We start from the raw sequence: 16,362 nt of genomic DNA, 5'->3' as shown, positions 1-16,362 counted from the left end.
AATATCATTTAAAAGAATTTTATTTACTAAGAGTACAATGAGTATGGTTTAATAAAGTTAATATTTAAGAAGCAAACTAAAAATTATAATTTTAAAATCTACTTAAACCAGATAATCCTATTTATTGAAAAAAGTGCAAAATGATTTTTAAAAGTAAGACATTCAGTAACAGCAGCCCTATTTATCATCAACACTAACAAACAGTACCTTAAAAGTCATACATGATTAAATGCACTACAGAACAATTACCTCAGAAAGTAATGTCAGGGCATGAACACTATACACAGAAGGAGTTATATTTGATGTTTCCATAGCAGGTGACAACATATCTAAATAAAACAAAAGGCAGGTATAATAATAATATATTCACTCAAAACAAAAGTCACAAGGATGACCATGGAACCAAAGCTATCATAGTTGTTAGACTGCCTATTGAATTCTTTAAAAATATTAGAACAAAATGACTCCAAATATAAGCTAAACTGTTTGAGTGTAATACCTTCCACATCAGATTCCAGATTGGTGCCATCTACCATAATCTTGGGGGAAGCTTTAACCTCCAAATTTCGACGTAACCATGTAGTCTGTTCCAAAGAAGAGCCAGCAATTGCACCGATTGCATCTACTATTTTATGAGTAACATCCTAAAGAAATAAATGAAACAGAAATAAACTTAGAAAAAAGACAATTAAAAGACATCCAATTATACGTTTTCTTGTGAACAAATTTGTGATGCAAAAAAACTGGTTTAATTATAGCCCAAAGCATTGTACATTCACAGTACATACTTTTGCTTTCTATAGCATTTAAGAGTTAAAAGACTTTGACATGTTAGCACAGTATACCAGAGACTGAGAGCTCCAACACTAAGGGTTGGAGAAATTAAATGATTTGCCCAAGGTCCCACATGCAGTAGTAACAGGTAATAAGGAACAGGTCTCTTTAAATCTATATTTAGGCTTTTTCCCCTTTACTTTTTATTCAACTGAATTTATTAGAAGTGATTTGAAAAAAAAAATAAGAAGGTCCATTCAGACCTAATGATTTACCTGAAGATCTCTTTGGTCTTTTTTATTTTCCAAATTAGGGTTTTTCATAATGAATTCATTCAGAACCCTAAAAATATGCCAAATAGAAAAAGAATATATTATTTTAAAGAAAAAGTGGATAAAACTGAATTCCCCAGCTGTATGTGAGTTGATATAAAGTAAAGCAAGACCAAGAAAACAACATATATACCTACAATAATATAAATCCAAAGAAAAAAACTGAAAGGGTAGGTTGTGTAATAATGACCAACCACAAGTCTGGCCTCAGAGAAGAGAAGAGAAAATGTACCTCAGAGTTCATTTCTTTCAGAGACAGGGGACTGCGGGTATATAGCAAAGCACTCAGTCACAGCATCTGATGTGGTTAGTTTTATTTAGTTCTACAGTGCATTTAATCAGGGATAATCTTTTCTTTCTTTTTTATTCTTTGTTACCAGGAATGGCTTGGGGGATAGCGGGTGGAGAGGAAGCTTCCCCAGAGTGAGACTAGTCTTTCTTCACTGTCCTTGTTCAAGGTCCAAGCCTTTTTGTGGTTCAGCTGCTCATCTAGCATATTCCAAGAGAAACCAGCTTGCTTAATTTAACTTTTAATTACTCACCCCCCCCCCATAAGTACCCATAAAGTATTCTCTGACAAAGAAAAGGCAGCATAAAACCAAACCTACCATTCATCAACAAGGATGTAAATATATATATATATATATATGATCTTTATTAAGAGAAAATATTTTCAGTAAAACTGCTTACCCAAGTATGAGAAACTGCCCTGGAGCTGGGAGACTCAGCTGTATGGAATCTTTCAGAAGGATCAGCAATGATGTCCAGCTATCCACTAAACTGGGGACTGGAATCCTAGAAAACAAGTATAGTTTATAAATAAAGTCATACCAAACTTTAATCCTGTCCTATTATTTACACGACAAGCTTGTTCACTACTTCTGCTGAAAAATCCCCTAATTTTTTTTGAGACATAGATCCAATTCAGAACTCTTACACAATTTGTGCTATAATAGAAAAGGGAATTTGAAATACCTAATCTGAAAATTTTCGTGAGTTTTAGAATATCTTGCTATGAAATTCAGAAAAATAAAATTCTATTAGTTATTTGAACTCCCAAGGTAAACCCACATTATATCTCAATTTAGTCACTGACATCACATTCACCTATTTCCTAGTCTCTCCATTTCCCTCTTATATTAGCTTCTTCACCTAAGAATCTCCACATCAGCAAAGGGAAGGTTGACTGTCTATCCAGAACACCCTTCTCTCACCTGCAAAGAAATTAAGATTATCTTTGTTTAAGCTTTACCTTAAACCTACCTTCTCATTTTATGTAAGTTCAGATCTTAAGTAGCCTTTAGTCTACATTACCACCTATTCAAATATATCACATAAATTTATGGTTTAGGCAGTTAGTATGCTTTATAAGAAATAGTAAAAAAAATAACAAGGAATAGTTAGGAAGCCTTGTTGTAGTGGAGGTGTTAAGATCTTGGGAGTATTTCATAAGCAAGTGTAGGTTACGAGCCTTTACACATGATCATCAAAACAAAGCTGGACAGACCAGTTAAAGAGAATGAATTAAAATATTTCTTCCCAGTATGATACCTGTCCAGTAGCCCAAACATTGTAACATGATGTTAGGTACTACTTCAGCAGTGGTTCAGATCTTTCATTTTTACTAAAATTCCAACTTTCCCAAAGTCCTCTTTCTTATAACCCAGTTCAACCTCTGTGTGTAACTGGACTTGATTATGAAACTTATGGGTAACTTAACATCAGCAGAAGAGGACACATTAAGCACTGAATAACAAATATTTAAACTCCTCTTTTTTTTATTGTTTCTCTATTGATAAACCTTTAAGAAAAAAATTGTCTTACCTTTGAATGTAAGCATAAAAAAACTGCAGCATACAAACTTCCAAAGAAAGATGTTTCTGAAAACAGAAGAAGTCTTTTTTACTCTACAGAAACACTGCTTTTGTTTTTTCATTAACAAACTGTAGTGCTTATCACACTGTCTTCAGTTTTAAGAAAAATAATCAGTAAAATCTCTTTTTTTTGTATTTTTAAAATATTTTTATTATTATGTTGTTTTCAGTGTTCTACCATCACTTCTTAGATTTTTTTCCCCTTCCCTCCCCCCTCCCTCCCCACTACCTCCCTGAGATGGCATACAATTTTATATAGGTTCTACACATACATTCCTATTAAATACATTTTCACCTTAGTCATGTTGCATAGAAGAATTAAAATGAATGGGAGAAACCATAAAACAAAACAAAACATAATACAAAACAAAATGGTCTGCTTCATTCTGCAATTGAATTCTATAGTTCTTTCCCTGGATGTGGAAGGCATTTTGCCTTAAAAGACCATTGGGAATTAAGTGAACTCTTTCACTCATTTGTTTTATTGCATTTCCTTTTTGGTTTCTATCTTTCCCTCTCATTTCAACAAACATATAATAAATACCTATAGTACTAAGTGCTGGCCATAAATAGGAAGATGGACATGACACAGATGAGGGTTGAAAGCAGTTTTCATTCTAAAAGAATGACAACTCACATTTCTACAGTATTTTAAGCCTTGCAACAAGGCTTGGTCAGCGTCAAGCAGGAAAGAGTATATGATTTATTGTCATTTGGTTCAAATTCTGGACCTACTCCCCATGATCTCTGTGAGTCAGAGCAATCCTTTGTAGTTGTTGGGCCTGTTTTCTTTTCTATAAAATAAGGAGGTTAGGCTAGATTACCTCTAAGATCTCTTCTAGCTCTACATCTTTGATTCTCTGAACCCTGAGAAGCAGGCAATTAACACAATCTACCCCCCACTCCCCCAGTAATCTGAGGTCCAGGGTCTGCTTGTCTTTTAATAAAGCTTTAGACAGTCCTCAGTTCCTAAAATAATGATGAGATCAAGGATGAAATCTATTCTAGAAAAGTAGCAAAGGATTAGAGGAACTGAAAGAGTTCCCGTGTGCAGGGCATTGTGCTAAACACTTTACAAATATTATCTTATTTGATCCTCCCAACAACCTTGAGAGGTGCATGCTATTATTATTCCCATTTTACAGAATGAGGAAATTGAGACAAAGATGGCTTTGAATTCAAGTGCTCTTGACTCCTGGCATGGGGCTATATTGTGCCACCTAGCTGCCTAGTACAAAGCAAAACAGTTAAAAAGAAAATTCCTGTAACAAATATATATAGTCCAGTAAAATAAATTCCTCCAGTGGCTGAATAGAAACATGTGTCTCATTCTGTGCTCTCAATCCATCACCTGTCATAAATAGCAGGTTTCATCATCAGTCCTCGGAACGCATGATGGGACATCACAGCAATAAATAATTTTTACAGTTTTCAAAGTTATTTGTTTTGTACAGGATCATTATTGTTGTATAAATTGTTTTCCTGTTTATAATCATTTTATTTTTCATCAGTTTATAAAAATCCTCAGAACTGTTCAGTTTTACAACACTAATGTTATAACATGAACTATCCTACTGATTCTGTTTACTTGTTTTTGCATTTGTACATAAGTCTTTCCATATCTTTTCAAAATCACCTATGTCATTTTTTATTACAGCACAATGGTAATCCCTCACTATTATGGTAACAACTAATTCAGAGATATTCCTCAAATGATGTAACCTTTTAATTTCCAGGGCTATTTTTTTTTTTTTGCCACCACAAAAGACAGCTGCTATAAATATTTTTATACATAAAAGATCTTTTCCTTTCTTTGATCTCTTTGGGGTGTGGCCCTGGCAGTGGTATAATTGGGTCTAAGGGCATAAAGTATTTAGTAATCTTCTGTGTGCAATTCCAAATTGTTTTCCAGAATGGTTATACTAATTAATAGGTTCACCAACAATGCACCAATGTGACTGCCTTCCAAGATCCCCTCCAACACTGATCAATTTCTCTCTTTTGTCATTTTTACCACTCTGATAGGTATGAGGTAGAACCTCAGAATTGCTTTACTTTTCATTTCTCTAATAAGTCATGATTTGGAGCATTTTTTTCACATGGTTATGGATAGCCTAGTTTTCATCCTTTGAGAACTGCCCATTACCAGAGAAATTTGCTGCGAAGATAGTTTCCCCAGATGTTTCTCTTAATAATAGCTTGATTAGATTTGTTTATGGAAAAACCTTTAAATTTTATATAATCAAAATTAAGGTGTTTGTCTACACTAAATTTCTCCATAATAATCTCTTAGTTTCCCAGCAGTTTTTGTCAAGTTCATATGCCTATAGTTGGGGGTTTTGTGTTTATCTAATACTGCGGTAATTGATATATTTGCTTAAGTATGAAATTTCTCTTTTTAACCAATATGAAAGTATTTTAAAAATAACTGCTTTTTAAGTGGGGTTTGAGATCTGGTACTGCTATGCATACCTCTTCATTCCCATTTATTTTTGCTATTTCTCCTTTCTTGATCTTTCCCCCTCCATATGAATTGCATTATTATATTTTCTAATTCCATGATGTATTCCTTTGCTAGCTTGATGGGTATGGCATCGAATAAGTAAATAGATTTTGGCAGCATGGTCTTTTTTTTTTTTTTTTTTTGAGGGTAGTAGGTAGCATAGTGGATAAAGCACTGGACCTGGAGTCAGGAAGACTCATCTTTCTGAATTTAAATCCAGTCTCACACACTCAACAACTGTGTGACCCTGGACAAGTCACTTAACCCTGTTTGCCTCAGCTTCCTCATGTATAAAATGGTAATAATAGCACCTACCTCTCTCAGGGTTGTTTTGAATATCAAATGAGATAATAATTATAGCACAGTGCTTGTTGGCAAAGTTACCACTACATAAATGTTACTTATTATTAGTGTTATTACAGTTCTTATGTCTATCTTGGAAGGCAGATGTCCTACTATTTTATACATTCTCTACTAATTTTAAATGGAATTTCTCTATCTTCCTGGTGTGTTTATTGTTATTCCATAGAAATGATGATTTGTATGGATTTACTTTATATATTGCAAGTTTGCTGAAATTGTTTCAATTAGTTTTTAAATTTTTTTAATTTTCAACTAACTTAATTTAAATCGACTCTGCAGGGTTAAGTACATCATCATATCATCTGCAAAAAGTGATAATTTTGTTTCTTCTTTACCATAACTATTCTCTCAATTTCTTTTTTTAATTGCTATATCTAGCACTTTTGCTAGTGTGTAAAATATAAGTGGTGACAATGGACAACTTTGTTTAATCCTTGAATTCACTGGTGAGGATTTCAGTTTATCTTTATTATAAGTAATGGTAGCTCTTGGTTTTAGATATACATTTATTATTTTAAGTATGGCATATTTATTCCTATCTTTACTAGGGTTTTTCATGGAAATGGGTATTGTATATTGTCATAAGTTTTTTCTGCACCTATTGTTATAATTACATGATTTTTATTGGTTTTGTTATTAATATAGTTGATTGGCATTTTCCTAACATTAAACCAACTATTCATTTCTTGGAAAATCTGGTCATAGTGTTTAATTCGTGATATGTTGTTATTTTTAGCATCTTTGGTAATATTAACATCTAAGTTCATTATGGATATTGGCCGATAGTTTTTCAATTGTGATTTTCTATGATTTATGTATTAGGACATCTGTATCATAGATTGAATTTGGTAGGACCCCTTCTCTTGTCAATATTTTGCCAGCACTGTTTGTAACATTGGAATTGTTCTTCGAATGTTTGATAGAATTCACTTGTGAATGTATCTGACTCTAGAGTTGGTTTTTTTTTAAGATATTCATTTGTGATATTACATTTCTCCCAAAATGGAGTTATTTAAATTCTCTATTTCTTGATCTATGTTTCTGGTAAATATTTAATTCATCTAAACCATAGATTTTATTTGGATATAAGAGGTAAAATAGTTTCTAATAATAATCTCCTTTGCTGTGATTTCTATTTCATTTATGAGACTGATAATTTGGTTTTCTTCTTCTTTTTAATCAAATTAGCTAATAGTTTATCTATTTTATTGTTTTTTTCCCAACACTCCTTAGAATTATTTATTAATTCAATATTTCTGTAGTTTTCAATTCTCTCAATGTCTTTAATCTTCAGGCCTTCCACTTTGGCATTTAATTATATATTATTAACTCTAATATCTTCTTTAATTTAATCTACTTCTGGCATGTCAGAAGACATTAAAACCAAATCTAATGAGAAAAGTATTTCCATGATTGTTTTTTATCATTTTCCCCATAGAGATTGATTTATAAAAGCACAGTCACTCGAAAAAGTTTCCAAAAGATTGACTTCAAACAGTAACAGGTTGAATATTCTTGGCCAGTTCAATTTAACTCTTTAACTCATGTTAAAACTATTTAATCAAAGTTGCCTATTTCAATGTAAAGCCAGCTGGCAGGACGGCTTGATATAAATTAAATATAATAATATAAATACAATAAATAATGAAACGAAGCACAAAAAGATATGGAAGTAACTTCTGAAGCACTACAAGAAATTTTAGCCCTGGAGATGATCAATAATGAATAATTTAAAAAACCTCCCTTTCCTCTAACATGGCCAGCCTCTTCCTTTTCAGCCACAACTATTCTTGACAAGTGCTTCCTGTTGCTGCTAAGAAAATACACTTATTTGACTCAGAAATATTTAAGAGTTTCATATGAATTCATAGCTTGCTTCTTTAGATGAAAACCTTAAGAAAAAGGTTAAGAGGAGAAACAGAAATTAGATCTCCTCGAGGCATTGTCTCCATTTATTCAGGTCTGCAGCTCTATTTCCTTTGGTCTGGCCAGATTTATATAGCCTGAAGACTCATTTATGTACAATTGTGGAAGGTGTGGTGTCAGTGTAAGATAGGAGATTGTGTTTCAAGTACAAGAAGCAGCAAAGCCAGTCTGAATAAGCTGCAGAGCATGTAAAGGAGGGCAGGCACCATTGACCCTTTGCCCTATCACACAGTCCCCACTGTCCACCCTTATTAGGGTTGTTAAGTTCCTTTAGCATAGAGCCCATGTTGTTTTTCATTTTGTCACTCTAAGTGCCCACCACAGTACCTCACATGTCATAGATGCTTAATAAAGTTCTTTAATTGAATTTTTCTTTCTGATTTCAAGACCAGTATTCTTTTAGTTATACTATCAGTTATTACAGGAGAGTACTGTTTAGCGCAGAAGCCTTAACTGCCTATAGCAGTGGTCTCCAAGCTTTGTTGACTACCTATCTCTATCAGTGACAAATTTTTGAGCATCATCACCAGTACGTACAAAGTTCTGCATTTACAAATTATATATGTGTGTGTATGTATATATAATAAAAATAAAAATTAGTCATTTGATAAGCACTTATTAAGCATCTACTATGTGCCAAGCACTGGGCTAAATGATGCAGGTAGGAAAAGAGGCAAAAGTCAGTCTTTGCCCACAAAGAGTTCATAATCTAATGAGAAATGAGAAAAAGATGAAATAAAAACTTGATCCTAGAGTCAAAAGGGAGCCACTAAAGTAGAAGAGGGACAGGGCTAGACTTGAGTTTCAGGAAAACTCTTTTGGTACTTGTATGAAGGAGAAACTTGAGGCGGGGAGAACAAGTAGGAGGCTACTGCAATAGTACAGGCAAGAGGAAATAAGGACCTGAATTAGGGTAGTGGCTGTGTGATTAGAGAGAAGGGGACAGAAGTGAGAGCTGTTGTTTAGGTAGAAATGACATGTTTTAGAAACAAATTGGATTATATTATGTGGAAGTTGTGAACCTGATTGATTGGAGGGACAGTGGGACATAGAAGTAGAGAGGTTCAGAAGGAGGGTGGGTTTAGGGTAGAGGAGATCTCTTGTAATGAGATTTTTGATGCAAAATGCTCATCCTATATGATTTACTCTATGGCATCCAAAATGAAAGGGGGAAGCTAGGGTTCTTACTCACAATTACTACCCCACCACACAAAGCTAGCCTCCAAGGGGGAGCTGCTGCAGCACGGAATTAACCTGGAGAGGTGTAGGGGGACAGGCTTTCCCAGTGGTATCTGGACAACTGATTCTATGGATGTCTAGGTAACTATTAAGTTATAAATACCCTGAAGGGCAAATGCCCAGCTCAGAAATGGGAGGGGGGAGTACCTTAGAGAGCTTTTACAGCAAAGGTAATGGTGAGAGTGGGAGAGTATTGGAAATAAGCCCCATGACTGGTTATGGAGAGGGTGGGGCAACCTACCTTCCCTCTCTTAAACTGACTGCACACAGTTAGCCAGGCCCCCTCTGGAGACCATTGCTCCACAGCATTTATGAAAGAGAAGTGAAAACACACAACATTCCTCTTCATACCTTGTCCTTGACAATGGCTGGTGGCTGCTTCAAAACCTCCTTCACTGTTTGGATGACAGTCTCAGTTCTCATGACACTAATTGAGCGAACCAGTTCAACCAGCAAAAGCTGTTCTTCACTGGCTGCAGGAATGACCTGAAAAGTATAACATGACACATCGTCACTAAAGGAAATGACAAAATCATGAACTGTCTGAGAGCAGAGATCCAATGGTCTGCACATCGTACAGGGGATGCTTAATGCATGATTACTGAATCAGTTTTGCTTTACCAATGCAAACTAAGACTATCTAGTCCCTTATTTTGCTTCTTCACACTGCCCCCGCCCCCCCCCCCCCCCCCCCCCCCGCCACCTCCTTGCAAAACTCCTAATTTCTGGATCATCTCTCACCTGTACAACTATAACAAACTCTCAACTGGCTTCCTTACTTCCAATTTCTCCCAGTTAGAAAACTGTTCCACTTCAATTTCTCTCAAACTACGCTTACGTGCGTACATGTTACAACCTCCTAGAAATATGTGTGAGCAACCTGAGGGCAAGAACAGTTTTGTACTGTTTGTATTTTTTCCAGTGCCTAGGGATGGCACCTGATATACAGTAGATGTTTAAAAATATTTGTTGACACAAATTGAATACCGTCTAATCTAAGTTCTATTACATTTTCATCAGATGTAGAAAGATGCCATCATGAACAGAAAAATGTATTATTAGTTTGTTCTTCATTTTTTTTTATTTATTTGACATTCATTTTAACAAAATTTTGGGTTCCAAATTTTCTCCCCTTTTGTCCCCTCTCCCCCCAAACACCAAGCATTCTAATTGCCCCTATCACCAATCTGCTCTCTCTTCTGTCATCCCCTCTCTGCCCTTGTCTCCATCTTCTCTTTTGTCCTGTAGGGCCAGATAACTTTCTATACCCCTTTACCTGTATTTCTTATTTCCTAGTGACAAGAACATTACTCGACAGTTGTTCCTAACACTTTGAGTTCCAACTTCGTTACCTCCCTCCCTCCCCACCCCTTCCCTTTGGAAGGCAAGCAATTCAATATAGGCCAAATCTGTGTAGTTTTGCAAATGACTTCCATAATAGTTGTGTTGTATAAGACTGATTATATTTCCCTCCATCCTATCCTGTCCCCAATTACTTCTATTCTCCTTTGATCCTGTCCCTCCCCATAAGTGTCGACCTCAAATTGCTCCCTCCTCCCCATGCCCTCCCTTCCATCATCCCCCCCACCCTGCTTATCCCCTTATCCCCCACTTTCCTGTATTGTAAGATAGGTTTTCATACCAAAATGAGTGTGCATTTTATTCCTTCCTTTAGTGGGATGTGATGAGAGTAAACTTCATGTTTTTCTCTCACCTCCCCTCTTTATCCCTCCACTAATAAGTCTTTTGCTTGCCTCTTTTATGAGAGATAATTTGCCCCATTCCATTTCTCCCTTTCTCCTCCCAATATATTTCTCTCTCACTGCTTGATTTCACTTTTTTAAGATATGATCCCATCCTCTTCAATTCACTCTGTGCACTCTGTCTCTATGTGTGTGTGTGTGTGTGTGTGTGTGTGTGTGCATGTGTGTGTGTGTAATCCCACCCAGTACCCAGATACTGAAAAGTTTCAAGAGTTACAAATATTGTCTTTCCATGTAGGAATGTAAACAGTTCAACTTTAGTAAGTCCCTTATGACTTCTCTTTGCTGTTTACCTTTTCATGCTTCTCTTCATTCTTGTGTTTGAAAGTCAAATTTTCTCTTCAGCTCTGGTCTTTTCATCAAGAATGCTTGAAAGTCCTCTATTTCATTCAAAGACCATTTTTTCCCCTGAAGTACTATACTCAGTTTTGCTGGGTAGGTGATTCTTGGTTTTAGTCCTAGTTCCTTTGACTTCTGGAATATCCTATTCCATGCCCTTCGATCCCTTAATGTAGAAGCTGCTAGATCTTGTGTTATCCTGATTGTATTTCCATAATACTTGAATTGTTTCTTTCTAGCTGCTTGCAATATTTTCTCCTTGACCTGGGAACTCTGGAATTTGGCCACAATGTTCCTAGGAGTTTCTCTTTTTGGATCTCTTTCAGGTGGTGTTCTGTGGATTCCTTGAATATTTATTTTGCCCTCTGGTTCTAGAATCTCAGGGCAGTTTTCCTTGATAATTTCATGACAGATGATGTCTAGGCTCTTTTTTTGATCATGGCTTTCAGGTAGTCCCATAATTTTTAAATTGTCTCTCCCGGATCTATTTTCCAGGTCAGTTGTTTTTCCAATGAGATATTTCACATTATCTTCCATTTTTTCATTCTTTTGGTTTTGTTTTGTGATTTCTTGGTTTTTCATAAAGTCATTAGCCTCCATCTGTTCCATTCTAATTTTGCAAGAACTATTTTCTTCAGTGAGCTTTTGAATCTCCTTTTCCATTTGGCTAATTCTGCTTTTGAAAGCATTCTTCTCCTCATTGGCTTTTTGAACCTCTTTTGCCAATTGAGTTAGCCTGTTTTTCAAGGTGTTATTTTCTTCAGCATTTTTTTGGGTCTCCTTTAGCAGGGTGCTGACCTGCTGTTCATGCTTTGACTGCATGTCTCTCATTTCTCTTCCCAGCTTTTCCTCCACCTCTCTAACTTGATTTTCAAAATCCTTTTTGAGCTCTTCCATGGCCTGAGCCCACAGAATATTTAGTCTGGATGTTTGGGATACAGAGGCCTTGACTTCTATGTCTTTGCCTGATGGTAAGCATTGTTCTTCCTCATCAGAAGGGAAGGGAGGAGATGCCTGTTCACCAAGAAAGTAACCTTCTATAGTCTTATTTCTTTTCCCTTTTCTGGGCATTTTCCCAGCCAGTGACTTGACTTCTGAATATTCTCCTCACACCCACCTCACCTCCAGATCCGCCCAGCCCGAGCTTGGGGTCTGAGACTCAAATGCTGCTTCCCAGCCTCAGGGCTGTTGGCGGGGGCAGGGCTGCTATTCAGTGTGAGATTAAGTTCAGGTGCTCAGGTGAGGGCAGGGCCGCCTCACAGGCTCAGTTCCCTCAGGGGGTTTATGCAGAGACCTTCAACAATGGATCCAGGCTCCTGCCTGCTTGGGGAGCCCTGGTCTGTCGCTGCGTCAGCTACTGCCTCCTGAGCGGGCCTGAGTTATGGGGGCACCCCACTCCCCTCTCGACCTGCCAAGAAGACCCTCTCACTGACCCCCGTCACCTGTGGGTGGAGGGACCCGCGTGGCCGCTGGAGATCCTGTTCCTGAAGCCCGCTCAGATCTGCTCCTTTCCGTGCCATGGCCGCGGTGGGGCTGGGCTGGGCTCCGCGTCCACAGCGCGACGGACCTTTTGCGAGAGGTTTGCAGGTCCCTCTGGAACAGAAATCTCCTTTGCTCCACTGTACTGTGGCCTCTACTACTCCAGAATTCGCTGTGAGTTCCTTTTTACCGATGTTCTATGGGTTGTGGGTTCAATGCTATGTGTATATGCGTCTTTCTACTCCGCCATCTTGGCTCCGCCCCCCAGCTCACTTATTTTTAAGAAAGCTGAGATACCGTTATTAATCATAGTGAATTTGGCACATTTCTCAGAGATAAAGAATCTTTGGATTTGATGATTTTATATTGCTTTCTCTGAATCAAGTCTGTACAGCACAAAAGGGAGGAAAGTTTTGTTCATTTTTTTTTTTTAAAATAAAAGTCAGCCTATTATATATGAAATCAATAGAAAACAGTAAACTATATGCTTGGATCTTAAGTAGTTTAGCATTCCCACTTAACATATGTGCTGTAGTAAAGGGCTAGAAAACTGCATACCCTTTTACCCACCAATACCACTTCTAGGTCTGTATCCCAAAGAGATCATACAAACGGGAAAAGGACCCACACGTACAAAAAGATTTATTTATAGCAGCTCTTTTTGTGGTGGCCAAAAATTGGAAATTGAGGGGATGCCTATCAATTGGGGAACAGCTGAACAAGTTGTGGTATATATGGTATATGTAATACTATTGTGCTATAAGAAATGATGAGCAGGCAGACTTCAGAAAAAGTTGTAAGGTTTATATGAACTGATGCTGAGTGAAGTGAGCAGAACCAGGAGAATATTGTACACAATAACATCCACAGTCTGCGATGCCTAACTTTGACAGACTTATCTCTTCTTAGCAATGCAAGATCTAAGACAACTCCAAAAGACTCATGATGAAAATACTGTCCACATCCAGGAAAAGAACTATATAATCTGAATGGAGGTAGAAGCATATTATTTGTTCTCTCTCTTTTTTGTTTTTTCCTTCTCATGGTTTTTCCCATTTGTTCTAATTCTTCTTTACAATATGAATAATGTGAAAATAGGTTTAATATCAATGTATATGTTGAGTCTTGTGATGGGAGGAGGACAGAGATGGGGAGAAAATGTGGAACAATGTTAATGGAAGTGAATGCTGAAAACTAAAAATAAAAAATAAATTAAATTACCAAATATGTGTGTATACACACACACACACACACACACACGCACACACATACACACACATGCTGTAGTCAAAAGAACTGAGCTCACTACGATAGGTTCTCAAAATACTTCAATAAAAATTGAAATTATATATAGATACATGTGTAGTAAAATTATATATACTATAAATTAATATATTATGATTTGAATATTTTTACTGTATCAGTAGTAGAACATATTTTATATAACTGGCCTCTACACTGTTACGGAAACTATTTTTCTTTTGAGTTTAAGCAGTGCTCTGAACTGGACAAGGTATGGAAAAAAAGCATTAAAATGTCTTCTCTTCTCTTTCCTGGAACCAGGTTTCTTTATTTTTCTCCCCTTATTATTGAAGTATCTCAATTACTCCAGAATTTAAAAAAAAAAATGTAAAGACATCGGACTTTAGTATGTAGCTGTACCCTACCTAATCTTGGTATCTGTTTTAATTGAAAAATCAAGTTAGACTAAGCAATTGTACAGGAAGCAGATACTATGATAGGTACAATTTACATCTCAGGGGATCAATGAACGAAATGACAGTATAACTCTGTAACATGTGAGAAGCAATGACATTAATGCAGAATAAAGTTGAACAGAAGGACACAATATTCAGGAGTTACCTGCATTCCTAACAAAGATAAACATACTTACACATTAGATATCATCTTTGCCTTTATCTCTTAAATCAAAGTGTTTCTCTCAATTTGCTCCTTTTCTGTTTTATTGATACTTTTAATCACTATCACTTCCCAAGAACCCTACCTCCTTTTAAACTCACTTTAAGCAAAACAGTCACAGTAATCACATCTGTCAGGGGTACAACGCTTTCCGCCTGCAGTCTACCACCTCTCAAATAAGAGGAACTTCTTTTTAATGTTCTAAGCAAACTCCAAATTTTAAATCTGAAACTAATTTTAGAGATAGTAAAGTAAAAAATGGATTTCAAACATATGTAACAAATGACTTGAGTTGCTCATAGCGCCGAGCAGAAACCTAAACACACAGCAGAAACTCAATGTGTGTACCTGCTATAAGAATAAAATAATCAAGAGGTGTTAATGTATACCTTTGTCCTGGAAGTAGTTTTGTTTTGTCTTCTTTCATTCCACACAAATGCAATGGCAGCCATGAAATGCACCCCATGATTCATTGAGATTGGGCCCAAAAGTTCAAGAATCTGCTGCCTCAAATTCTGAAATAGTTCAAGCAAATGACAAGGAAAAATTTACATAAAATGAGATAATATAACTCAAATCACTTTATGTGTACTGAACATCATAAAATAACTGATAATAAAAAACAGAACTACAGTAAAAATAAGCCAAATAAGAACCAACATAAGATACCTGGAGTCTAGGGGAAAAATATCACCTATCGAAGGCTTTTGAAAAGGATTTGAGTGATTCCTATTTTTAAAGAAAGTACTTTTCAATCCGTGGATACTCTGGCTCAATGGAATTTCTGAAAATTGTAATTCACTCAGTGTTTCTCAAAACTGGCTCAGAGATTATTACATTACTCTTTAGGAAGAAATGTCCCTCTTCTCTCTCCCCTGGGGTTCCATTTATCTTTCTACTTCCTCTACATTTATTACATATGAGATCTAGTTTAGGAGCTGGAATGGAGAAGAGAAACATTAAGAAATGACAATTTAAGCATATCCTGACCTTTGTGGAACCAAGATTAATACTGGTAACAGATGCAGCTGCAGCAATAGTTGTTTTTTCAGAAGAGTCAGCCTGATGCAGGATGCTCCAAAGCAGCGTTACAGAGGACATGATCATGTGGAGGATGGAGAGGATCCCACTTCGTGCCTCAAAAAGGTGCTTCTGGTCAACATTCACCAAGAGCTGTGAGAAAGAAAGAAACATGAATACCTGGCTAAACTTGATACAGGAAGTGTTAATGATGCCCATCAAACCCATCTTACCTGATGATACTGTGTGGAGGGATCCAACAAACAGTAGTGAATGATGGTTGTAATGCCTTCTAAAAGAGTAAGAATCATATCTGGTGGAATAATTGATGCCATCCAAAGAGGCCTAAAATACAATGTGTTCATTTGATTAAAGAGATCTATGAAAGCAATATATTAGTAAGATATACACACATATTTATTATCTACTCAATTACATATAGTAATTTTTCAACAATTAGTGAGTGACAGAGAAAACATTAAATGGTTCAGTCAAGTTTTCCATACATTTTTTATGGAGCTAGCCGGAATAAGCTAGCTCCATATTCCAGCTAGCTCCATTTCTGGTTAATTTCACAGAAATCAGAGTAGTATGAGCATCAAATAAATGCCCAGGAGATTGATGATAAGCCTACAAAAGGTAAGAAAAGGAGAAACAAGTATCTTCTGACTTTACCATATTTACAAAATGGAACATCATTCATATAGGTGACTAAGTACTGAAAGAAAAATTCTAATAGAAATGCCGTATTTGTTTGAATATAGATTACACCTCTTAACATATTTTGGGGAGAGGAAGAGACACACAAACTTCCTCAAATCTTTGGAAGA

The 16,362-nt window shown here is 36.3% G+C and overlaps 1 protein-coding gene across 6 annotated transcripts in view; it reads right to left on the bottom strand.

Moving 5' to 3' along the window:
- The window catches only part of DOP1A (DOP1 leucine zipper like protein A), a 107,827-nt gene that overhangs the window by 12,229 nt on the left and 79,236 nt on the right, over positions 1-16,362 (bottom strand). For all 6 annotated transcript variants that reach the window (XR_011974395.1, XM_072642693.1, XM_072642696.1 and 3 more), the window contains 9 exons: positions 15,766-15,877; positions 15,503-15,685; positions 14,902-15,027; positions 9,363-9,497; positions 2,931-2,986; positions 1,797-1,901; positions 1,050-1,116; positions 500-644; positions 250-329 (listed from right to left, as the gene is read on the bottom strand). Coding sequence is in view for 5 of the 6 variants with exons in the window: in XM_072642693.1 (XP_072498794.1) it covers positions 250-329; positions 500-644; positions 1,050-1,116; positions 1,797-1,901; positions 2,931-2,986; positions 9,363-9,497; positions 14,902-15,027; positions 15,503-15,685; positions 15,766-15,877 (1,009 nt within the window). In the remaining variant the exon portion in view is untranslated. The remainder of the gene's footprint in view (positions 1-249; positions 330-499; positions 645-1,049; positions 1,117-1,796; positions 1,902-2,930; positions 2,987-9,362; positions 9,498-14,901; positions 15,028-15,502; positions 15,686-15,765; positions 15,878-16,362) is intronic.

The sequence above is a fragment of the Notamacropus eugenii genome, chromosome 2 (genome assembly GCF_028372415.1).
Source record: "Notamacropus eugenii isolate mMacEug1 chromosome 2, mMacEug1.pri_v2, whole genome shotgun sequence".
In the NCBI taxonomy this organism is placed as follows: domain Eukaryota; kingdom Metazoa; phylum Chordata; class Mammalia; order Diprotodontia; family Macropodidae; genus Notamacropus; species Notamacropus eugenii.
This window is presented reverse-complemented; position numbering and strand designations above follow the sequence as displayed.